Source organism: Rhinolophus ferrumequinum, chromosome 10, assembly GCF_004115265.2.
Source record: "Rhinolophus ferrumequinum isolate MPI-CBG mRhiFer1 chromosome 10, mRhiFer1_v1.p, whole genome shotgun sequence".
Lineage (NCBI taxonomy): Eukaryota > Metazoa > Chordata > Mammalia > Chiroptera > Rhinolophidae > Rhinolophus > Rhinolophus ferrumequinum.
Window position 1 is genome coordinate 47985282 of NC_046293.1, and position 25762 is coordinate 48011043.

Genomic DNA, 25762 nt, shown 5'->3' on the forward strand with positions numbered 1-25762 from the left:
TTCAAAGTAGCCTTTTTTCTATGCTTTTAATAATTTTTAAAATATAAATTAAGTATCTTTTCACTAATATAATGTAAACTATATATATTACATGAAGATAAATGCAAATATATAATATATACAAATTAAATATATGTATACATACAAACACATACCTGATGATTCTAATATCTAAGCCTCTTGCAGCGCCAATTCTACTCACTCTGATTTAGGGTAGATTATTCCTTTGTGTTTTGGTTGGTTTATAAATTTCAACAGATTTGTTTCTGTGGGATTTTTTTCCCTATTGGATGGAGTGTTTTTTTTCCCCTCCATTTTTGTGTTTCATTTGCCAAAAAATCTGAAAGGAAATACTGTGGTCAGAATGACGTTAATTTCTTTATTGGAGATTTTCTGATAACGCAGATAGTAAAACTATGGGGATTGCAGAGCAGGCTAGGGGTAAAATATTTAGGAGATTGTTTTTAACTCAAAGTTCAAGTAGAGACAATCAATCCCTTTTTTCTCGCTTTCTATAAGGTTATTAGACCTTCAAATTTCTCACATGATACGGAGTTGGATTTCAAATTCCCCACTTCACAAACTGACCCAAAGTGCTATATCCTGCCCTCTCCCCATACATTTAAAGCCAAGTCTCTTGGTTATAGTTAGGAAGATAATTTTCTGAACTCCAGAAACTGAACTCCAGAAAGTGTTTTAATTAAACTTTATTTGGTAATTAAAATATAAGGTGCACAAAATGTTTATTTACATATTTACACATGTAGTTACAAAGGGACATGGCATGGTTGTCAGTATAATCAGTAATCACATGAAATCAAGAAAACATAAATAAGTTAAAGATGATTAGGTGATCACCTCTGTTGTATGTTTTCATTAATTTCTGCTCTTTGTAGTTCTTTATATATGCTATATTTCGGGGGTTTAATTTGCTAAACTTTTTCTAACTTCTTGAGCTGGAGCTTATATCACTGATTTTTGTTATTTTTTTCTATTACATTTAAATCCATAAAATTTCCAGTAAGCACACATTTAACTTTATTCTTTCCATTTTGATATTTCATGTTTTTATTATAACTCAGTTTAAAATGTCTTCTAATTTTCATTATGATTTCCTCTTTAATACATGAAATGTTTAAAAGGGAATTTTCTTAATTTCTAAAAATATATGAAGTTTTTCTAATTTTCTTTTTCTTACTCATATCTAACTGAACTTCACTATAGTTGTTATATCTTTCTGGTTAATTAAACATATTATAAAGTGTCTTTTTCTTACCTTTAAGCCTACTCTTTTTTGTGTGTGTGTGTCTGATTATTAGTGTAACTATATCAGCTTCCATTTGGTATTTATACGGCTTATATTTTACTTTCAGCCTTTCTTAGCCTTAATATTTTAGATGGCCTTTTGTAGACAACAGATTTTGGGGCATTATTTTTTTCCAGTGTAAAAAACTTTGCTTTTATGTTAGTGCATTTATTCTATTTGTGTTAAATGTAATTTTGATATAATTGTGTTCAAATTTACCATGTTTTGAGTTGGTTTCTATAGATGTCATCCTGCCTGTTCAGTTTTGGTTTTTTCCCTATCTCCTTACCTTTTTTGGAATTGATTTCACTGAGTATTATTTATGATTTCATTTTTCATCCTCTTAGCTTGGTACTTTCATCCTTTTTCAGTTCTCTCATTCATTGCACTAGAGATTATAATTTTAATTCTTACTAATTTACTAAATTAGCACTTTTACTAATTTATACTTCTTAAATAATGCAGGGAAACTAGAATGACTCCATTTACTCACGTTTGACTTATGTACTACTTTTTTTATGCATTACATTGCTCTTTTTCAGGCTTCTTAAAATAGAATCTTAAACCATTGGTTTTAAACTTTCCTTGTCTTATGTCAGCATATAAAACTGTAAATTCTCTTTACACGCTGCTTTAGCTCTGTCCCGCGAATTTTGTTATGTTGAATTTTGATCATTTGATTCAAGATATTTTTTTATTTTCCTTGTGATTTCATCTTTGATTCATGGGTTATATAGAAATGTGCTATTTAATTTCTGACTGTTCATTTTCAAACTAGCTTTTATTAGCATTGTTGCCATTATTATTACTGATTTTTAATTACATTTCATTGTTGTCAGAGAACATTTATAATTTCAGTTCTTTTAAACTTATCAAGACTTGTTTTATGGTTCCGTATATGGTCTTTCTTGGTGAATGTTTCATGCACACTTGAATGTGTGTTCTAGTGTTGGATATAGTGTTTATTGGTATCAGTTAAATCATAGTTTTTGACAGTGTTGTTCAAGATTTCTGTATCATTATTTCTTTTCTATATAATTATGCTATGATTTCCTGAGAGATGAGTATTGAAATTATCAACTATAATTATGAATGTTTATATCCCCTTTCAGTTCTGTCATTTTTTGCTTCATATACTTTGAGCCTCTGTTATTAGTTTAGGATTATTATGTTTTCTTGATGATTTAGCTTTTATGTATCATCATGAAATACTCCCCCAACCTCTAATAATCCCTTGTCCTGAATTCTCTTGTCTGCTATTACTTATCTATGCCATCTTTCTTATGATTAGTGTTTTCATGATATAACTTTTTCCATCCTTGTGCTTTTCATCCATGGTTTTATATACGATATTTCTATAAGAAATATCGTGCCTTTTCTACAATTTCTTTTTGTTTTTATCAATGTATTCAAACCATTTATACTTTATGAAATTGTTGATGTGGTTTTGTTTTGGCACTCAGCTTTCACTTTCCTGAAAATTTTATTTTGCCTTTATGTTTGAAGCATGTTTCTGCTGGAGAAAATATTGTATGTTTTAGGGTTTTACCTGAGCACTGAAAGGTAACATTTTATTGCCACCTGATCTGCATTGTTACTGACTGACGCAGTCAGTTTTATTCTTATTCTTACTGTTTTTCTGTGTGTGGTGTAGCTTCTCTGACTGCTTTTAAGGTATTTTCTTTATTATTTATTTTTAATGTGCCTAGTGGTTTTTGCTCGGGGTTCACTGAAGTTCTTGGTTTGCTATTTTCCATGAAATTTGGAAAGTTTTTGGCAATTATTTCTTCCAATTTTTTTTCTTTCCTCTCCTGTTTTTCTGGGACTATGTTTATACATATAGTCCTATACCACGATACTGTTCCACAGGCCACTATGGCTCTATTCTTTGTTTTTAGACTTTTGCACCTTTTTTTTCCCTGTGTACTTTGTTGTGAGTAGTTTCTGTTATGTTTTCATTTTCTTTTTTCCATTAAGCCCATCTAGTCATATTATTTTAGATGTCATGTTTTTCAGCTCCAGAAATTCTATTTCATTCTCTCCTATATTATTCCATACTTCTCTTAATTATGTTCATATTTTCCTGTAAATCCTTGAGCATATTTAGTAATAGTTGTTTTAAAAGACTTCTCTACTAATTCCGTTATCTTTATTATTTCTGGGTCTGTTTTAAACCTTTTTTTTTTTTTCTTAGTTTTGGTTCACATTTCCTACTTAGTGTATCTGGTAATTTTTTATTAGATATGGATATTGGGAATGTTATATTATTTAGTGTTTAGATTTTGGTGTCTTTCAAGAATTACGGACTTTGTTGTGGCTTGCTTTTAATTAGTATCTGGGTGATCTTGCTCCTTCAGAAGGTTGTTTTTAAGCTTTGTTAGGACTGATATAAATTACCTGTTATTCTAAGACTAGTTTATCCCTACTCCTAAAGCATAGCCTTTTTTGGAATTCTATTTAATTAGTTGGGTATATAGAGTTTCTCTGGGAAATTTTTCAGTTACAGCTCCTCAGTAGTTGTTCTGTCCATTTTTTGGCCTGATATTTTGGAGTTTGACCATACACATGCATAGCTTAGTACTTAGCAATCAACTCAAGCACCCCTCCGCAGATTCATGTGGCTTTTTCTCTCTATTGCCCCTCCTTTCTTGCAAATTTGCTCTCAAATTCTAGCTGTGTTGCCTTGCTGAGCTCTGATGAGTCTCCTCAGCTTAGCCATCACTGTGATCTCCTGGGTTTATTGTCCGTGTGCCATAGTCTAGAAAGAGTGCCCATGTAAAAATACGGGATGTCATTGGGCTCACCTCATTTCTTTCCCATCTATCAGTTATAACAGTTATGTATTGTTTGTTGTCCCTTCTCTAAGAACAGTCATTTCATACATATCAATTTATGATAGGATGGTGACTGCAGTACCAATTACTCCATTGGAGTAATTATACTGACAAGCATGCCATGTCCCTTTGTAACTACATGTGTAAATATGTAAATAAACATTTTGTGCACCTTATATTTTAATTACCAATATTCTGGAGTTCAGAAAATTATCTTCCTAACTATAACCAAGAGACTTGGCTTTAAATGTATGGGGAGAGGGCAGGATATAGCACTTTGGGTCAGCTTGTGAAGTGGGGAATTTGAAATCCAACTCCGTATCATGTGAGAAATTTGAAGGTCTAATAACCTTATAGAAAGCGAGAAAAAAGGGATTGACTGTCTCTATTTGAACTTTGAGTTATAAGATAATGCAGTTAAATGGCATAGACAGATGCATTGAAGTTCATTTTGTACAGATGTATCAGTCTAAAAGTATTTGTTTCTTAGCCTGAAAAAGAACATTAAACAGTGGGTTTTGACTTGTCTCCTTTCTCATGTGGATCAAAAAACAGTTAGTAGATAAGGAATACTGGAAAGCAACTTAAATATCTGGATAACCAATTTGGGAAAACCTAACTTCACCACTTGCTGTTTAATTTTTTTTGTTTTTCTTTTCTAGATGTAGATTTACTCAGTAGCTATCCAGCAATATCTCAGGACTGTCTGTAAATAAGAATACTGTAATTATGTGCAATTTACTAACAGGTTTAATGACCACCATAATTTTCAAGTACTGATGAGCATAAACACTATTTCTAGATAATTTTCATAGCTGTAAAGTGATCTGAAAATATCTATGATTCGTATTGTTGACAATGTCACAGGTACTGCTAATATTACTGTGGTTTGTTGTCTAGCATTCATAGTTGAAGAAAATGCTAAGGAAATGCTAAATTTTAGTTAGTGGTTAATGAGCATAAAAATGTCATTTTCCCCTTTATTCATATATTCCCAAATTTCTTTCACAGACTTTTTAAGGGACCTGCGGACCCTAGGCTAAGAACCCCTGGTCCAAATGATACCTTATTACATAAGTTCCTTAACTATAGAAAATCAAGCACTTATGTCAAAAAATTAAGTGCATAGAATATGATATCTGCATGAACTAAAATAGAAATGTTTTAGTTTTATAGTATGTGTAACTGTATTTAAAGTAACAGAATAGTTGTTTCAAATTGTCAAAATTAAGTATAATTATTTCTCATTATAGTTTTGGAAAGACATCGTTGATGATAACGAAGTACGTGACCTCATTTCTGACAGAAATAAGTCTCATGGTAAGTCAATGAGAAAAAGTTTTAAATAACTTTGAACTATCAATAATCATAAATATTAATAAGTAAAATATATTTTTTCTGTTGTAGAAGGTACATCAGGAGAATGGATTTGGGAATCTTTATTTCATCCACCTCGAAAGCTGGGCATTAATGATATTGAAGGACAACGGGTACTTCAGATTGCAGTGATTTTGCGAAATCTTTCTTTTGAGGAGGGCAATGTTAAGCTCTTGGCAGCTAATCGTACCTGTCTTCGTTTCCTATTACTTTCTGCACATAGTCATTTTATTTCTCTAAGGCAATTAGGCCTTGACACATTAGGAAATATTGCAGCTGAGGTAAGCATGTGACAGTAACCTAAAACAGTTTTTATAGTTAGTGACAATATTTACTTTAAAATTTTAGGATATGGCATTATTATATTTGCCATATTTACAGAATAATTATAAAATGATTATAGAAGTATCACATACTTTTGTGGAAGAAAATAAATATTTGAAATGTTGCTTCAAATTTGTTAATGGCTATGCTCACAGTAATTACATTTTTAAAAGTTATACTACATTATTCTGTTTATTTTTATTAAATGTAAAATATACAGCACTGGAAGAAGCCTATCTCAGTAATAGTGTCCTTTCTTTTTCCAGCTTTTATTGGACCCTGTTGATTTCAAAACTACTCATCTGATGTTTCATACTGTTACAAAATGCCTAATGTCAAGAGATAGATTTTTGAAAATGAGGGGTAAGTGTTCATTTAAGTTTCTCCCTGTCTAAAGTGCACAGACTTTTTATCATCTGTTAAAAAAACAAATATTTGTTTTTGTATGTGTTTTTTAGGCATGGAAATTTTGGGAAATCTTTGCAAAGCAGAAGATAATGGTGTTTTGATTTGTGAATATGTTGATCAGGACTCATACAGAGAGATCATTTGTCATCTCACTTTACCTGATGTGCTGCTTGTAATCTCAACACTTGAGGTGCTATATATGCTCACAGAAATGGGAGATGTAGCTTGTACAAAAATTGCAAAAGTAGAAAAGAGCATAGGTAAGACTAAAAACCAAAGAAACATTTAAGTTATTTTCTTTATTAAGAAAATAATACATAATGTGGTGCTATACAAAATCACAATTGATAGTTGGGGTTTACTGTTTATTTTGAGGAGTCATTACCCTTTCACACGCATTTGTTTGTATTATTCTTTTTGCCTATTTTAGATGAGCAAGAAACTTCTATCATATAGAGACCAGGATGTATGTCACTGTTAGTAATTCCTGTTCCTTCTCTTTATTACTATATATGAAATTTGAAATCAAAACTGCTATACCTGACTTTCTGGAGAATAGGTCTTTCTGTTTCAGATGGTCAGCGGCTACTATTAAGCAACTAAAACTAAGTAAAACAAGCTTCCTTTTGTTCCTAGAGGTTTCTAGTAGTGGTACTATCCTTAAAATCAGTAAACTCAACTCCATAGTGGAGCATATCATGTTAACATTCGGTGATTCAAGTGATTTCTTTCAGATAAATTCTAAAATTAGAGTCAATAAAGATTTGGACTAAATAAAATTATTATTGAGAAATTAAGATGTCACTTTCCATGTCAGTATGGAAAGCTTTTTAAAAATAAAGATACCTAACCCCCATTCCAGAGCTACTAAATCAGTCTTCAGAGATTGAACCTAAAAATCTTTTTTAAAAGATCCAGAGATAATTCTGATGTACAGTGATTCATAGACTACCATTTGAGACGTAGTATTCTGTACAGCGTGTGTTTTAAGTGAGTGATTGTTTTATAATACTATTGATTGATAACTTGGTTTTTAATTTATTTTAGACATGTTAGTGTGTCTGGTTTCTATGGATATTCAGATGTTTGGGCCTGATGCACTAGCTGCAGTAAAACTCGTCGAACATCCAAGTTCTAGTCATCAAGTTTTATCTGAAATTAGGACACAAGCTGTAGAGCAAGTTCAAACGCAGATCCATGTAGCATCTGCCCCAGGTTAGTGTTTTTATATATTCTTTTTCAGTGTGGTTATTGGTATGTAAAATTTAATGCTAAGGATAAACTTAAATATGTACTATAGGGAACTGGTATTTTATAGTAGAGTAGGCTAAAGGAAAACTTGAGTATTTTACTTTAATTTCTTAGATATTATACATTCCAGAGCAGCAGGATCAAGGAGAGCACAGAGGAATTATAGTATAATAGAGAAATGAAGTTGAGCAGGATATAGAGGAGTGTGAGGAATTAGATTCACAACTGGGAGAGCAATAAGAAGTGCCCCACATGGGCTTCTTATTTGTGATTTTGGTCATTGGAAATTGATGTACCAGGAATAGGTCAATCATATATTATGTTATCATTTCCTCAGGTGGTCATCAGAATACATAAGTATAATACCTCCCTAATTATTCTTCTGAATCTTGGACCAAACACCACAGAATCAGAGCCTAGGATCAGTTACGTGTGCATACATACATAAGCACATATATAAGCCACTTTGCACCCTTCGTAGAGTCCTTTGGAACAATTCTGTTTAACTCAAATATCTTTAATCAGAACTCGGGTCTGTCTAATAACCAGCACTCTCTTCAGTCCTTGGACTTCTTTCTCCTGACTGAGTCATTATTTTTATATTTTAGCAATCTCAGCCTTTTTGTAGAATACTTTCTCCACCTTCATTTGTCCTAACAAAAACAATCCATCTTTTACCTCACCTGTTCTCCCACCTCTCACTGTTCCCAAGACATTTCTCTTTCCTTGTACTTTTTTTTTAGTGGAGTATACTCGTTTACTCAGTTGATCTTACCTCTTACTTTGCAGATAATATGGAAGCTATGTGGTATGAATTTCTTCAACTTGTTAATCCTTCACTTACAAAATTATTGTCATCTGAACTTCATTCTCCTTCAACTTCCCCTTGTCTCAGGAAGAGATGTTAGCTTCTTTTGAATCAGTGCTTTGAATATCCGTCTTTCCCATTTTCTCATTCCTGTGTTTTAAACCTCTCTTTCTTCACCTGCTTCTTCCTTTCAGCCTAGAAATACATTCAGATCTCTCTCAAGCTCCCACATTACCTTTAAAACAAAAATCTCATTATCCTTAGTCTTTAACTACCACATCTATATACTCACCACATCTTATTCAGTCTTCCTAAAGAACATGGCCTCTTCAATTGCCAGTGCTTATGATTCTGTTCAGACTAGCTTCATATCTCTCCAGCTACGTTGTTCTCCTTTCATTTAATCATAGTCCCAAACTCTCTTCTACTCTCACTCATAGAATCAACATTTTATACTCTATGGAAAGTTTGTAATATATCACATGTTTCGTTGACTTCCATTATGTCCTTCTCAAGTATATGGTATTGTTACGTCCTACATGCATTTAACTTACTTGAATTAAACTAACAGAACTGGACAAATAATCGAAGGCAGGAAAAAATTGATAGTTTTCACTGCTAACCTACCCAATGAGCTTTCACCCACAGGCAACAGATGTTAAACAGCCAGTGCATATTGGGGAATCAGTGATCAGAATATTAGTGGTTTCTCAACCTTGAAAAAGAAATGAAACGGTTCATATTACCAGTTAAGTGAGTGGTAGAGGTATGTTCTTATCCTCAAAAAAGAAACTGAAAAACTAATTGAGGGCCATAGAGAAACTCTGTCCAACAAGAGGAGTTAAGAAATTATCAGTGATACACTGAATTATAATGGGCCATTTGAAGAATATTCAAGGGTATTTTTGATGAAAGCTACTATTTTTTGCCTTGGCACTGACCTGTGACCTTAACAGATGAACTCACTGCCAACGTAAGATTTGGTCTTCATTTCACAAATGGACAAAATTAAATATTGAGAATTTGTGTGGCTCACTCAAATATGTAGTAATTCATTGATAGAAGAGGGAATAGGTCTCTAAGGACCTAACAAAAAAAGTTCATTTTTGATCTGATGAGCATTTCATTATTTGCTCATTATGAATGATAGCTTTTTAATTATTTGATTATGTTACCATTTATACTTTGGCTTTTCCTCCCAATAGTTTGTTTAATACTGCTTTCTCAGGGAATGGTCATCTTCAAATTTTTCCTCAGTTCTTCTTATCACTATGAAAACTTACCTAATCTTTCACCCATTTTTTAATTAGCATCTAAATTTCTTCATAATAATTTAAATAGTTGCAAATAATATGTTTTTTATGTATATATAATTAACATTTTAAAATAAGAGTGAAACACTTTTTATATCTGGTTTAATCTTGATACCATCATCCATTTTAAAAAATACATAAACGCTTCATATCAGAAATTTTATGATATCCCTCTTTCTCCTTGAATTCATATCCATCACCCTACCAATACTTCTCAGCTATAAATGTAGACATTTTAATTTAATTTTTTTCAATTTCCTATTACTTTATAAAACTGTTTAAAATTGTATTTTACTGTTACCAGTTTTAGTAATATATAGTACATCAAACAAAAGTAAATATATTATAAATTTTTATAAATAACTATTAAATTAAAAGTAAAATTGGAAGTAATGAGGTAGACAAGATTTTTTTCCCTACTTCTCTGGAAAGTATGAGTCCACTGTGTCTCTGAATGAATATTGTTTATTGCTAGAATGAAAATGAGTTTCAGTATCAATTGTATCTCTGTTTTTCTTTTTTATAGATGTAAGTTGGAAACCTAGTTCATGCCAATAAATAGCTGAAGATAGAACTTAACAATTCTTTGAAATTCTCCAGAATTATCAAAAAAATTATTAAAATTAGGATCTTCTGACAACTTTAGTTCTTCTATGATTTTGTTGAGACCAAAGAATTAACAATACTTGACTCACAAAAGTATTTGCTGCCTAGTCATTAGAAACATTTATTTTTGTTTATTGAAAAATATATCAAAAAGATATTAACAAGATATGACTGTAAATTATACTTGTTACTTTTACTTAAATACATCGTGTTTAACCTAATATATTCAAGAAGTGTTAGCACAGTGTGTTAACAACTTTTGCGTGCATCAGAATCACCTGGTGGGCTTTAGCACTGATTTCTAGGCTCCAGTGCCCTGAGTTTTTGATTTAGGTGGAGCTGAGAATTTTCATTTCTAACAAGTTCCCATGAGACGGTGATGCTGCAGGTCAGTAGAAGACCACTGGGTTAGGAAAATTGAAATATTGTTCATTTCAAGACCAATACAGTGTTTTTTGATAAAGTACTTTTATCATGTGTTTTGAATACATAATTTTTGTCAAAATCTTGATTTGGCACTGCAGTTTGGCCTCATTCGATAATGGAAAATGTCTGGCATATAACCTACCTGATAAAGGTAGTCTTTATTATCAAAAGTATCTTGCTTAATCAGCCTTACTTTCTGTTACTCAGAAAAAGTATTTCTCAATCGAAGAAAGTGTATCTTTCCCCCGTCTTTACTTCAGAATTCTGTGATAGTTAAAGTTGCCATGAGATTGTCATCTGAATAAACTAAGATGCCACCACCTTCAGTATTTCTTTAAAATAGTCCCTGTGTTTTACTGACACAAGATTCTACTTCAGAAGTAATGCACTCTTTGATAGTAGTTTGAGGGTTGGCTAAGGGAAGGACATTAGCAAAAATTGTCATCACTCTATAATATACCTAAATTCGGAACACATCAAAGGGCGAAAATACCCAATTTCTAATATCCGATGTTGCCTCTAATTATAATATATAAAACACTGGGATAGACAGGAAGCCCTTGGTCAAAGGAAACTTTGGAGACACTAATGTTTCTAATTCTCCCGTTGGTGTTCCAGAGGTTTTTAAATAATAGTAGTAGTAGTAATAATAATAATAGCCGTGAACATTTATGTAGTGCTTACGATATGCCAGGCATTGTTTTAAGTGGCTCATATAAACTCTTCTAATCCTCCTGAGCTATGATGTTAATGTACTATTACTTTTCCCCATCCTATAGACAGAGAGATTAAGTAACTTGCCCATAGTTACACAGCTAGTGCTGAGTGATGAGAAACTCTAGAGCCGGCCTCTTTGGCTCCAGAGTCATATTTAACCATAATCCTGCAATGCTATTAAGGATAGGTGAAAGTTAAGACTTTCTGTTCCAAACTGGGATAAGAACAGTTATGAAACAGTAGGTGATGTGCTCGGGCAAAACAGTTTTAGAAAGGAAATATATAAAAGTTGAGTATCTGGAAACTGATTCCTTTTAAAGTATAAGTGCCTTTGTATCCTTTGGAAGGTCTTTGGGTATCCTGAGGAAAATACTTCTCAATTTGTAGCCACTTTTATACTAATTATATGTTTTCGGTTTATAGTCTTAATTGTGGCTGCATCATTCTTCTTAATGTTTGTAAAGTTTCTCATAATCTCAACATAATTTTTTAATGTTTCGTGCAATTGACTGTTAATTGATTCAGGAGATTTCAGTCTGAGTAGGATATACTCTTGTAGTACAATTGATGAAGAAAAGGAAAGGTTTCTACATAGGTTCAGGCCCTAGAAAGGTATTTTCTATACTAGTGTTATCAAGTTAGGAGGAGAAGAAAAGAGAAGCTGGGGTTGCACTGGGAAATAATTTTGGTTTTAATTATGTTCTGTTAAGAAGCAGCATATCACAGTATGGCCTCTGACCCGTGACAGACCTGGATTCAAATTCAGCACTCCTGAATGACGGCTTTCCAGCTATACCAGCTCCGCTCTCCATTATATGTTCCTTTGTGAACTTAATCTCTGAGCTTTTTTTCATCTGCAAAATGGGGATAATTAAATTTAGACCTATATATAAGATCAAAACAAATAAAGTAAATGGCTTGATGCAGAGTAAATGTTCATTAAGTGACTGCTGTTAGCTGTTATCCCAATTAAAGCCTGGGACCTAATCAAACAAAAGGTTAGAATTGCTTCAGCTCATTTGCAGATTTGACTGTGCTGTGGATTTCTGCTAGTTCCAATAATTTAGAAATGCATTTGTTCTGTTTGAGGGTTCTGAGAAGTTTTGTTAAAAATGTCACCTGAAAAAAGTGGGTACATTTATAAGTTTAGAAACTATAAAATTATGCTGATTCAGTGGTGAAATAATATAATTTAAAATTTTAACTATAAAAATATGTAAGATTCTTATTTATAACATCATAAGTTTATATTATATTTTTCATGTTTTTATTAGTTCCTTTGTATATAGCATAGCATTTCAGCTTTTTGTTCATCCGATCCCAGAAATTTTATACATTCTACTTATATTTATATTTTAAATTCAGAAGTGAAGTTATTGGTGATATAGTCAGCTTCTATAACTAAAATGAGAGGTGCTTATTTGCTGGTATGTTGAGCTGTGTGACCTTGGGCTAGTTGTTTTAATCACTTTGTGTCTCAGATTCCATATCCGTACCCATATTACCAAGGAATTAAGAAAGACAATGTATGTAAAGTATTTAACCCAGTGTCTGACCCATGGGAAAAATAGAGTTCACATTAGCGATATAATCCATGTATTGTTATTACTTGAATGATTATGAGGTTAAAAAAAATAGTTCATGTAAGACAGTGCCTGGTATAATATGTGTTCCACTATAAGTTTCTTTCTCAAATTTGTATATTTTCATTATGTTTATATACCTTTTTAAAAGGTATTCATTGTGAGTATTAATTGGTTCAGTATCCATGAACTAAATATAGCATCTATATAGTGACTAAATTTTCTAAAATGATGTAGCTAATATATTTTTTTCTTTAGCTTCCAGAGCAGTTGTAGCACAGCATGTTGCTCCACCTCCAGGAATAGTGGAAATAGATAGTGAGAAGTTTGCTTGTCAGTGGTAAGTGGTTTATTTCTATTAAGGCTTTATCCTTGGGAAGAATAAAGCAAAAGAGAAAAGGAAACGTGTTACAACAGTCATCCAGAATGTTTTATTCTGTATTTCTATTTAGTTAGAATAGAATATCATTTATACAAAGAAACAACAATGTAAAACCACTTCACCTGTATTTTAGAATAATTTGAAAGAAAAATATCTGAATCTTCAGAATTAAAATAGTCTTTGAATAGAATTTCATTAAAGTACACTGCCTAATTTCTGTTCAGGGTAAAATTTGTGTTAAAAAGTTATCTTTGACTTTGTAGAAAATAAGGTTTGTCAGATTATAGAATTTACTTTTCTTAATGTTTCATTAAAACTAAATTGGACTGATTTTAAGAAAATAAAACCAGGTTTTATTGTTAAATGTCCCTTCTTTTTCATCAGAAGCAAAACTTCTTATTCGTTGCTAGTTAATTTTTCCTGTTTGTGAGTAGTGAGGGGAAACTAATCAAATGATAAACTAGCCAGTTTGTCTATATTGAAATAAGCAACTTGAAAATAATATTTTCTTGAAAAGACTGAGTAGTTATATCTCAGCCACTTTCTGAAAAAAAATAATATAGGGTTAGTTCGATTTCATTTTGTCTTGGAGGTTGCCTCTATGTTATTTATGAATTTCAACTTAAATTCTTTAGAAGATTAACAGATTGAAGTATAAGATCACTTTCCAATGATGTATTACTTTTAAAACTTTCTTTCTTTGATTCCTTTTCTCCTATTCTCTTAACATTATTTGTCTCCCATTCTATGCCTCTGTCACTCTGTGTTCCATGTTTTTGGTGCTTTCATATCTTTGTTCCTATGACAGTTTTTTCTAGACTTTCCCACTTTGCTTAAATCAGATTTATAGTTTTAAATATCTCTAATTATTTGCTTATCCCTTACGTACTATATTGTTACACTTTGACCCTTTATACTTGATAAATCTCTTCCAATAATATTTGGAAATGTTTTTCTTCAACACTGAACCAGAAAAAGTTTTTTGTATCAAAAGAAGTTTTGAAAACTCGGTGCTCAAAGGATTATAAAAGTTGGAAAATGTATGTACCGCATCCACTGTAAAATGTGTGTGTGCTAGGAATAGATTTGGTCTTCTAAATCGCAGTTGCTCACTTACGCCAGTTCTAGGGGAGGAGAGATTCGTTTCACAATTAGTTTATTATAATTATTATTTCATGCAGTTTATAAAGAAACAACTCTAAGTTGGATTGTTATGTATACAGTGAATCCCAGAAAGTCCTATAAGGATAACTAGGCCTCCAATCCTAACTTATAGATAGAAGTCACTTTATGAAAATGACAAACTAAAGTTTGAATTAGTTTGTATAGGATTAAGAATAGAAGTCTGAAGTGCGGAATGGGAGTGTGCAGCATGCGAAGTAGCATTGTCTTAGGGAGTAGTGGAAAGCTTAAGTTTTTTCCCAAAGGAATTGATTCAAGAGCCAACAAAAGTTTTACTTTAGTTCAGTTTTCCTCCATTTTCCACATCTCCAATAGCTCATAATTGGGAACTTCTGTTATATTTTATTATTACAAGACAGGAACCTGAGTAGATATTCACTGAATAAAACTATTTGTTGTAGAATATTTGTTGCCAGCAGACCAACCCTGCTCTTGCTGGGATGTGAACACAATTTTTATGTTGTTGTTAATGATTTTTTTATACTAAAATAAGTAGGATTGAGTACTTATTTTAATCTCTGTTTGATCTCTTTATTTGATTTAGTCTGTCTAAAACCTAGCTTGTATTTTTGCTAATACCATGAAGCAGTGAAATTTGACTAATAGGCGTAATTATTAGTTTTAATACAGTGCCTTCAAATGGTTTTAGCGTGCTTAAATATAGACTTTCCTATAGTATATTGCATAATGACATTTATTTTTCTTCTCTTTTAGGCTAAATGCTCATTTCGAAGTAAATCCAGATTGTTCTGTCTCTCGAGCAGAAATGTATTCTGAGTACCTCTCAACTTGCAGTAAATTAGCTCGTGGTGGAATCCTAACATCAACTGGATTTTATAAATGTCTTAGGTAGGATACATAGTTCTTAACTTTAAATAAAATTAATTTACATGACTTACACCTCTTGTTCTTGAGAAAATACTATTTAGTTTCGGACATCTCCACTACTTGAAATTTTATATGGTTAGGTTGCAGTATAGTAGAAGTTTAAATACAAGGAAATTTTGGACCTCACATCTGGTGTTCGTGTTTGAACATTTAGAGGTTTATCAAAGAAAGAGAAGGAAGAAATTAAGTTTACCTTTTTTTCCTACCTACTTTTGTATGTTAAAGACATGACTTTTGCCCTTTTCAATCTTGAATAATAGTCTATAACTAATGCTCTCTTCAAATATCCAGGTTCTTTGACATTTTTCAAAGTTCATAAAATAGGCATTGCCTAGGTGTAGTAGCCCTTTTGTTAATTATATGTGCAATAGAATTGTTTAAAACCCAGGAGTGTTAATGATTTTAAAAATTGGAGAATTGATCTTTGTATTTCTTTCTTTGCTTCCCACCCTTGCAGAATATAACTGTATGAATCACACTGGTTCATACATAAGTAGCAGTGAATATACTGCTGCTGTTCATGTAAACGATGTTAGAAGTTAGTGTTTTTTCCTAGTGTGCTAGTTATCCAAACTGAGTGTGTGTGTACTTTACAGAACGGTCTTTCCAAATCATACAGTGAAGAGAGTGGAGGATTCCAGTAACAACGGGCAGGCGCATATTCATGTAGTAGGAGTAAAACGGAGGGCTATACCACTTCCTATTCAGATGTACTATCAGCAGCAACCAGTCTCTACTCCTGTCGTTCGTGTTGATTCTGTTCCTGATGTGTCTCCAAGTCCTTCTCCCGCAGGTATTAATTTTTATTGTTTTAAGTATTACCAAGTTAATAATAAAATTATATACATTTAAAAAGTATAACTTTTTCTCGTTTTTCCAGTAGCATTTTTTTGCTTGTTTTGTTATTTAATCATATGATACAAAGTTTGTTAGATATGAATTTCTTAAAACTATTTTCTCTTGTATTAAGTAAATTAATTCCTATATGCAGCTTTCCAGTCATTTCATTGTGAATTTTGACTTTTCCCTTATATTTTCAGGAATCCCTCATGGACCACAAACTGTAGGAAACCATTTTCAGAGGACTCCTGTTACCAACCAATCTTCAAATTTGACTGCAACACAAATGTCTTTTCCAGTACAAGGTGTTCATACTGTGGCACAGACTGTTTCAAGAATTCCACCAAATCCTTCAGTTCATACCCACCAGCAGCAAAATGCTCCGGTGACTGTCATTCAGAATAAAGCTCCAATTCCTTGTGAAGTCGTTAAGGCTACAGTAATCCAGAATTCTGTACCCCAGACAGCAGTTCCTGTTAGTATTGCTGTGGGAGGAGGAGCTGCACAGAGTTCTGTGGTTCAGAATCATAGTACAGGGCCACAACCTGTTACAGTTGTCAATTCCCAGACATTGCTTCACCATCCATCTGTAATTCCACAACAGTCTCCATTACACACAGTGGTACCGGGACAGATACCTTCTGGCACTCCTGTTACGGTAATTCAACAAGCTGTCCCACAGAGTCATATATTTGGCAGAGTACAGAGCATACCAGCATGTACTTCTACAGTTTCACAGGGTCAACAGTTAATCACCACATCACCCCAGCCTGTGCAAACTTCATCTCAACAGACATCAGCTGGTAGCCAGCCACAAGACACTGTTATCATAGCACCCCCACAGTATGTAACAACTTCTGCATCCAATATTGTCTCAGCAACTTCAGTACAGAATTTTCAGGTAGCTACAGGACAAATGGTTACCATAGCTGGTGTCCCAAGTCCACAACCCTCAAGGGTAGGGTTTCAGAACATTGCACCAAAACCTCTCCCTTCTCAGCAAGGGTCATCAACGGTGGTACAACAACCTATTCAACAACCACAGCAGCCAACCCAACAAAGTGTAGTGATTGTAAGCCAGCCAGCTCAACAAGGTCAAACTTACGCACCAGCCATTCACCAAATTGTTCTTGCTAATCCAGCAGCTCTTCCAGCTGGTCAGACAGTTCAGCTAACTGGACAACCAAACATAACTCCATCTTCCTCACCGTCACCTGTCCCAGCTTCTAATAACCAAGTCCCTACTGCCATGTCATCTTCCACCCCTCAATCACAGGGACCACCTCCTACTGTCAGTCAAATGCTATCTGTGAAAAGGCAGCAACAGCAGCAGCATTCACCAGCACCCCCACCACAACAGGTACAAGTACAAGTTCAGCAGCCACAAGTACAGATGCAAGTTCAACCACAACAAACAAATGCTGGTGTTGGTCAGCCTGCTTCTGGTGAGTCGAGTCTGATAAAACAGTTGCTGCTTCCAAAGCGTGGTCCTTCAACTCCAGGGGGTAAGCTGATTCTACCAGCTCCACAGATTCCTCCCCCTAATAATGCAAGAGCTCCTAGCCCTCAGGTGGTGTACCAGGTGGCCAACAACCAAGCAGCAGGTTTTGGAGTGCAGGGGCAAACTCCAGCGCAGCAGCTATTGGTTGGGCAGCAAAATGTTCAGTTGGTCCAAAGTGCAATGCCACCCACAGGGGGAGTGCAAACCGTGCCCATCTCGAACTTACAAATATTGCCAGGCCCACTGATCTCAAATAGCCCAGCAACCATTTTTCAAGGGACTTCTGGCAACCAGGTAACCATAACAGTTGTGCCAAATACAAGTTTTGCAACTGCAACTGTGAGTCAGGGAAATGCAACTCAGCTCATTGCTCCAGCAGGAATTACCATGAGCGGGACCCAGGCAGGAGTTGGACTTCAGGTGCAAACGCTTCCAGCCACTCAAGCATCTCCAGCTGGACAATCATCTTGTACTACTGCTACTCCCCCATTCAAAGGTGATAAAATAATTTGCCAAAAGGAGGAGGAAGCAAAAGAAGCAACAGGTTTACATGTTCATGAACGTAAAATTGAAGTCATGGAGAACCCGTCCTGCCGACGAGGTACCACGAACACCAGCAATGGGGATACAAAGGAAAATGAAATGCAGGTGGGAAGTCTTTTAAATGGGAGAAAGTACAGTGACTCAAGTCTACCTCCTTCAAACTCAGGGAAAATTCAAAGTGAGGCTAATCAGTGCTCACTAATCAGTAATGGGCCATCGTTAGAATTAAGTGAGAATGGAGCATCTGGAAAACAGAACTTGGAACAAATGGACATGCAGGATATCAAAAATGATTTGAGAAAACCTCTAGTTAATGGAATCTGCGATTTTGATAAAGGAGATGGTTCTCATTTAAGCAAAAACATTCCAAATCACAAAACTTCCAATCATGTAGGAAACGGTGAGATATCTCCAGTGGAACCACAGGGGACTCTAGATGCCACTCAGCAAGATACTGCCAAAGGTGATCAACTAGAAAGAATTTCTAATGGACCTATATTAACTTTGGGTGGTTCACCATCTGTGAGCAGTATACAGGAGGCTTCAAATGTGGCAACCCAGCAATTTAGTGGTACTGATTTGCCTAATGGACCTCTAGCTTCAAGTTTGAATTCAGATGTGCCTCAGCAACGCCCAAGTGTAGTTGTCTCACCACATTCTACAACCTCTGTTATACAGGGGCATCAAATCATAGCAGTTCCCCACTCAGGATCAAGAGTGTCCCATTCTCCTGCCCTATCATCTGACGTTCGGTCTACAAATGGCACAGCAGAATGCAAAACTGTAAAGAGGCCAGCAGAGGATAATGACAGGGAAACAGCCACAGGAATTCCAAATAAAGTAGGCGTTAGAATTGTTACAATCAGTGACCCCAACAATGCTGGCTGTAGTGCAACAATGGTTGCCGTGCCAGCGGGAGCCGATCCAAGCACTGTAGCTAAAGTAGCAATAGAAAGTGCTGTTCAGCAAAAGCAGCAGCATCCACCGTCATACGTACAGAATGTGGTCCCACAGGTAAGTCCTCCTGTCACATTGCACTTACAGAAGTTCTGATTTTGGAAATATGATTTTAGGGGGAAAAGTACTTTTTTCCATGTCTCATCTTGAAGTTAATCGTGCCAGATCACCAATGTACTCAAACTTTTGTGCTCTTTTATTTTTCCCTGTTTTTCGTAATGTTAAACAGTTTCCAGTTGTTAACTTTAGCATATAGTTTAAAGACTCTATTTTGTTATAGACCTAAATTAGTGACTTTGTAGACCCAAGATAGAGAAGCACTTGTAATCTCACATTTTTTGGAGAATTTTTGAAATGTAACTTAGTCTCCTTTTGTAGTTTGCGGTGAGGGGAATGTTACTAAGAGTACTCCAAAAGGGAATTTCTGTATTTGATTTTGACACGAGGGGTTTTCATAGTACTTTTGTAAAAAAGATGAATCCCATAAGAATTTTATGAAGTGTGTTCTTGTTATATTTATGTATTGAATTAGTAGCCTTTATTCTTTAAAAGTATAATTATAATTTCAGTTTGTTTCAGCTATTCTGATATTAATTTTGTGTTTCTTACTCGTTTGCTCTATTGTCATGTTTCTGCTATTCCCTTTTTTATACCTACTAATCCATCTGCATGCCTTTGTAAATAAATGTGTTTTCTATGACCAGTGCTACTGTACTGAAGGTCCAGTCAGCCTGTAGAGATTTTAAGGATAGCTGTGTGTTATTTCCACTGAAACTAGGGGTTCACTTAACAGTTGTTTCTCACCTGTTTCCTGGATTACTTCTCCTTCACTCTCTCTTTCCTGATTACTACATGGCCAGAACTTTCTGTGACTATTGCCAACTCTGCTAGCACTCTTCTGGCATGGGTTTCTTCTCTGTGCTTATGGTAATGATAGCAGATCTATGGCCACTGTCGGTGTTCCAAATCTAGGTGTGGGGAAAGAGGAGGCAGCAAATGGAAGATGACAGAACAAAGAAACCTCTTCTTCAGAACAGTTCGTCCACTAATATACATATTTGTTCATGTGAATAGATAAAGCTGGACAGTGCTGCTCGGGGGGGCATAATGAAATTGTAATTCATATGTAGTATTGCTTAGATATATTTCATGGTACCTAAGTAGTTTGAGTATTCTTTAGTGGATGTTAGGTACGTGGCAGTAATAGTTTGGGTGGAAAATACTAAATCATTTTTACTCACACTTGTACAAGTTGAGTTTTTCATTTATTACACAAAAAATGGTAAAGAGTGCAATGTGTAGCATTTAGTTAACATTCAGCTAGTTAGGTTTTTATATTTTTTCTTATATTTAATAATTTCCCAATTCATCTCGATTACGTGCCTGTTTTTTCTCTTACTTTCCTTTATAATCCTAAATAGTTATAATAGACAAAGCCAAATTAGAGAAAAACTCCATTATGAGGAATTGCTTCATCTCGCCAACCCTTATTTTTGGTATCTTGAATCTTCCAGTGTGCTTATATTATGTAATGATAACTAAGTAACAAAAACAAACAATAATACTAAGACTAGGACCTGTGCTAGGAACTTTGCACTAAAGCATTTTCTCATTTAATCCTCACAACTCTTTAATAGATGAAAATTTTAATTATATTTTAGAGATGACGCTCCAAGATGCTAAATAATTTCCCCAAGGTCACGAATATGTTCACCTCATACTGGTCACCATCAATATAATAGTGCTAGGGCTGAAACTTGTGTGTGTGTCTGAAACCAAAACTCATGCTCTTAACCCATTTCTCCACTATTGTAAAACGTTCCTTTATAAATTTCTAGAAAGCCTTTTTATATATAACATACTGATTACTTGAAGTATCATGTTATAGGATGTGAGTACCATCAAATGATAATTGTAGGACAGTAATGCTAAAACTCTTTGCTTAACACATTGGACATGCATGCATCTAATTCAAACCATAAAATTAATCCATTTTATTCCTAATCTGAAAAATGGGTACTAAACTTCCATATCTCTCCCCAAGAATATAATTTATTTAAAATAGCTACACTCATTATTTCTAAAATTGGTATTTGGTTGGCATGTAGAAATTTAAAACTTTGCAAGGAAAAAGAGATGTAGCATACATGGTGTCTATGAAGATGAGAATCAGAAACCACGATTCTTACGTACAGTGCTTAGCACATGCCTGCTGCATAGTTAGGCACTCAATAATGGTGCAGGTATTTATCTTCCTATATAGGATAAAGTGCCTGTAAAGGCTAAAAAATGGTCAGCTGTTCAAGATGGCATTATCATAAGTTTCCTTTAAAGGGTAGATTGTTGGGCCTTCTTAAGAGACTGCTAGTAGAAAACCATCCATTGTTGCCAAAATTCTTTAAATGTCTTTATATACTTTTTGTATGGCCAATTTTATTTTTTTTAATAATTTTTTTTTTTATTTTTCAACTACAGTTGACATACACTATTATATTAGTCTCAGGTGTACAACAGTGATTAGATATTTATATAACTTATGAAGTAATCACCCCAATAAATCTAGTACCCATCTAACATCATACGTAGTTATTGCAATATTACTATATACCCTATGCTGTACTTCCCCATGCCTATTTGTAACAACCAATTTGTATTTCTTCATCCCTTTCCCTTTTTCACCCATCCCCCAGCCCTCTCCCATCTGACAATCATGAAAATGTTCTCTGTATCTATGAGTTTGTTTCTCTTTTTTTTGTCCATTTATTTTGTTTTTTAAATTCCACGTGTAAGTGAAATCATTCGGTATTTCTCGTTCCCTGTCAGACTTATTTTACTTAGCGTAATACCCTCTAGGTCCATCCATGTTGTTACAGATAGCAAGATTTCATTCTTTTTTATGGCTAATTGAGTATATGTGCCACTTCTTTATCCATTCATCTATTGATGGATATTTAAGTTGCTTCCATATCTTGGCTATTATAAATAAAGCTGCAGTAAACACATGGATGCATATGTCTTTTCAAATTAGTGGTTTGGTTTCTTTGGATACATACCCAGAAGTGGAATTGCTGGGTCCTTTTTTTCTTGTTATAGCCTTTGTTTTAAAGTTTATTTTGTCTGTTATATGTATTGCTACCTCAGCTTTTTTATTTTTTATTTCATGAAGTATCTTTTCCACCCCTTTTACTTTCAGTCTGTGTGTCTTTTGATCTGAAGTGAGTCTCTTGTAGGGAGCATACGTAAGGGTCTTGTTTTCTTATCCATGCAGCCACCCAATGTCTTTTGATTGGAGCATTTAATGCATTTACATTTAAAGTAATTGTTGATATATATGTAGTTACTGCCATTTTTCATATTTTATATCCTTTTTTTCCTTCTTAAAGAAGTCCCTTTAATATTTCTTGTAATACTGGTTTGGTGGTGATGAACTCCTTTAGCTTTTTCTTGTCTGGGAAGCTCTTTATCTGTCTTTCCATTCTAAACGATAGTTTTGCTGGGTAGAGTAATCTTAATTGTAGGTCCTTGCTTTTCATCACTTTGAATATTTCATGCCAGTACTTTCTGGCATGCAAAGTTTCTGTTGAGAAATCAGCTGACAATCTTATGGGAACTCCCTTGTAGGTAATAAAGTGCTTTTCTCTTGCTGCTTTTGAGATTCTGTCTTAAATCTTTAGCATTTTAATATGATGTGTCTTGGCGTGGACCTTTTTGGGTTCATCTTGTTTGGGGCTCTCTGTGCTCCCTGGGCTTATATGTCTATTTCCTTCACTAGGTTAGGGAAGTTTTCCATCATTATTTCTTAAAAATAGGTTTTCAATTCCTTGTTCTCTTCTCCTTCTGGTACCCCTATGATGCTTGATGTTGTTCCAGAAACCCCTTAAACTATCCTCATTTTTTGGATTTTTTTTCTTCTTCTCTGATTGGGTGTTTTCTGCTACTTTTGTCTTCCAGATTGCTGCTTCATCTAATTTGCTATTGATTCCCTCTAATGTATTATTCAATTCAGTTACTGTAGTCTTCATTTCTTACTGGTTCTTTTTTTGTTTTCTATCTCCATTTTTATGTTTCATAACTCTTTGTTGAAGTTCTCCCTGAGATTATTGAGCATCTTTATAACCAATGTTTTGAACTCGGCAGCTGGTAGATTGCTTGTCTCCATTTTGTTTAGTTCTTTTTCTGGAGATTTGTTCTTTTATTTGGGACATACTTATTTCTCTCCTCATTTTGGCTGCTTCCCTGTGTTTGTTTCTATGTATTAAGTAGAGCTGCTATGTCTCCCAGGCTTGGTAGAGTGGCGTTATGTTGTAGCTCTCCTTTGGGGCCCAGTAGCACAGTCTTCCTGGTCACCTGAGCTGGGTACTGCAGGTGTGTCCCTTCTGTCGATTGTGTGTACCCTCCTGTTGGAATTGAGCCTTGGTTGCTCAACTTGGTTGGCACATCAGTGGGAACGATTGACCCTCAGGTTGATTGGTTGTGAAGACCTTCTGTAACTACAGTGGAGGAGCTGTTGTGCAGGGGCTGGTCCTATGGAGCAGGATTCTGTTTAGTGGGGCTCTGGTGCCTGCCCAGTCTGCCTTTCGGGTATGTCATTTGTGGAGGTGGTTGGGTGGTGCTCTGGTGTGGTCTGAAGCTGGCCACTGGTTATATTTGTTCTGGGACCTCTTGGGAGGGGCTCTGGTGTAGGCCAAGATCATCCACTGCCTGTGCCCTGCTTTGGCCCAGTTGGTATGAGTTACAAAGTGATCTGCACGTGGTTGCCACTTGTACTGGGCTTAGAGGTGCATGGGAGAGGCTCATCTGGGAACTGAGGCTAGTGCTGGGTTTGGGGCTACTTAGCAGGAGGTACAGGGCATACCGAGGCCAGATGCTGCTCGTTTGGGGTTTGTCAACCATTGAAAGATTTTAGGAAAGTCTGAAGCATGAGCCAAGACAGGCTGTTTGTATGGAAAAGCCACTGGAAGCAGCTTGGGTGGAGTGGGGTCTCAGTGAATCACTAGGGTGTGGGGTGACTCGGCTATGAGAACAGCCTGAGTCTGCACACCAGGAGTAGGGAGGGCTCAACAAAGAACAGTTGGCACCTGCCAGCAATTCTGTCTGGTAGAAAGAAAGCCCTGAAGCTAGACAGTACAGTTCCTCCCCTTATGTCCCTGGTGCCTTTTGAGCTGCTGGCCCAGTGCTGGAACTCAGAGCAAGTCTGTCAGTAAGTCCATGCACAGGCCCTGTAAGAGAAACGCCTAGGACTCCAGCTGCCTTCTGTCTTGCTCAACCCCAATCTCCTCTAGTTTTCACAGCCAGAAGTTATGGGGACTTCTCTTCCCAGCACTGGAACCCTGGTTGGGAAGCCTGGGACCCCTCGCTGCTCAGGGGGGACCTCCACAGCTGAGATATCACTCCTGATTTTTAACCACCATACATGGTTGTAGGATCAGCCAGTTTCACACCTCTGCCCCTCCTACCGGTTTTGATGTGACTACTTTTGTAAATCTTTAGTTATAGGACTTCTGTTCAACTAGACTTCATGTGGTTCTCAATGATGGTTTTTCTGTAGTGTAGTTGTAATTTTGATATGGTCGTGGGAGGAGGTGAGCACAGCGTTTACCTACTCCACCATCTTGACTGGAAGCACCAATCTAGATTTCTTTATACGCTCATAAAGTTTCATTTTAGACTTTGGTTTAACACCATTTTACCTTTGAATTGGTACTTTAATGGGTAGATAAAATAGAGGATTTTAAATGTGATTTTTTTTTTTTCAGCCAAACATTGTTATTTCTATCATTTTAGAGGTCTGGGCATGTTAAGGAGACACCTGGACCCCGAGAAGGGGCTTCTAGACTTGCAGAGTGCTCAGTGGTGGAAAGACTGCAGGGAAATGTCCCTGCTGAGAATGACCAACAGGTGTTCCTTTGTAATACTATTGTTATTTCATTGTTTCCTCGAATTTGTTCCTTTTCACTCCCATTAAACAGCTGTATTTCATTACAAAAAAAATTTAGCAACAAATGAAGAAAGATATATGAATGTGAATGATGTAACCATAGATTTTGCATTTAAGTAGTATTTAGCTGGGTAGCATACATAAATACAAGTATATTATACCTATTTCAAGGCAAATTTCTTTATTTGTAATTGCTTATTTTCATTCTGTTACATTTGCAAGTTAAAGTGCAACATATAGCATACTATTTCTAAAAGCCCTACCATCTTCCACTATTTATGAGTTGATATCTTCTGGAGGCATAAAATTTGATTGGCATATAAAAAAATAAAAATGAATGAAAAATGAAACATTTTAGTTATAAATACATATCTACAGATTGTCTTTTTTAGGAACATGTAAAACACATGTTGAACATACCTATATCTGTTAATCCCATGGTCTGATGACATACCAAATTCTTGTATATAAAATAAGGATGTACCTATTATATATAAGGTATTTTACGTATGCTGTTCCTCAGTTGTCTGTCCTTCACAAATGAATCGTTCCTGATATGGTGCTGTTTGACAGTGTTA

At 34.9% G+C, this 25762-nt stretch overlaps 1 protein-coding gene across 1 annotated transcript in view; it reads left to right on the top strand.

The window, feature by feature from the left end:
- The window catches only part of ARID2 (AT-rich interaction domain 2), a 153277-nt gene that overhangs the window by 88244 nt on the left and 39271 nt on the right, over positions 1–25762 (top strand). Inside the window, exons 7-15 of the mRNA XM_033116328.1 lie at positions 5394–5460; positions 5548–5798; positions 6108–6204; positions 6300–6509; positions 7297–7464; positions 13212–13293; positions 15232–15366; positions 16002–16198; positions 16446–19303. Coding sequence (XP_032972219.1) covers positions 5394–5460; positions 5548–5798; positions 6108–6204; positions 6300–6509; positions 7297–7464; positions 13212–13293; positions 15232–15366; positions 16002–16198; positions 16446–19303 — 4065 coding nt within the window. The remainder of the gene's footprint in view (positions 1–5393; positions 5461–5547; positions 5799–6107; positions 6205–6299; positions 6510–7296; positions 7465–13211; positions 13294–15231; positions 15367–16001; positions 16199–16445; positions 19304–25762) is intronic.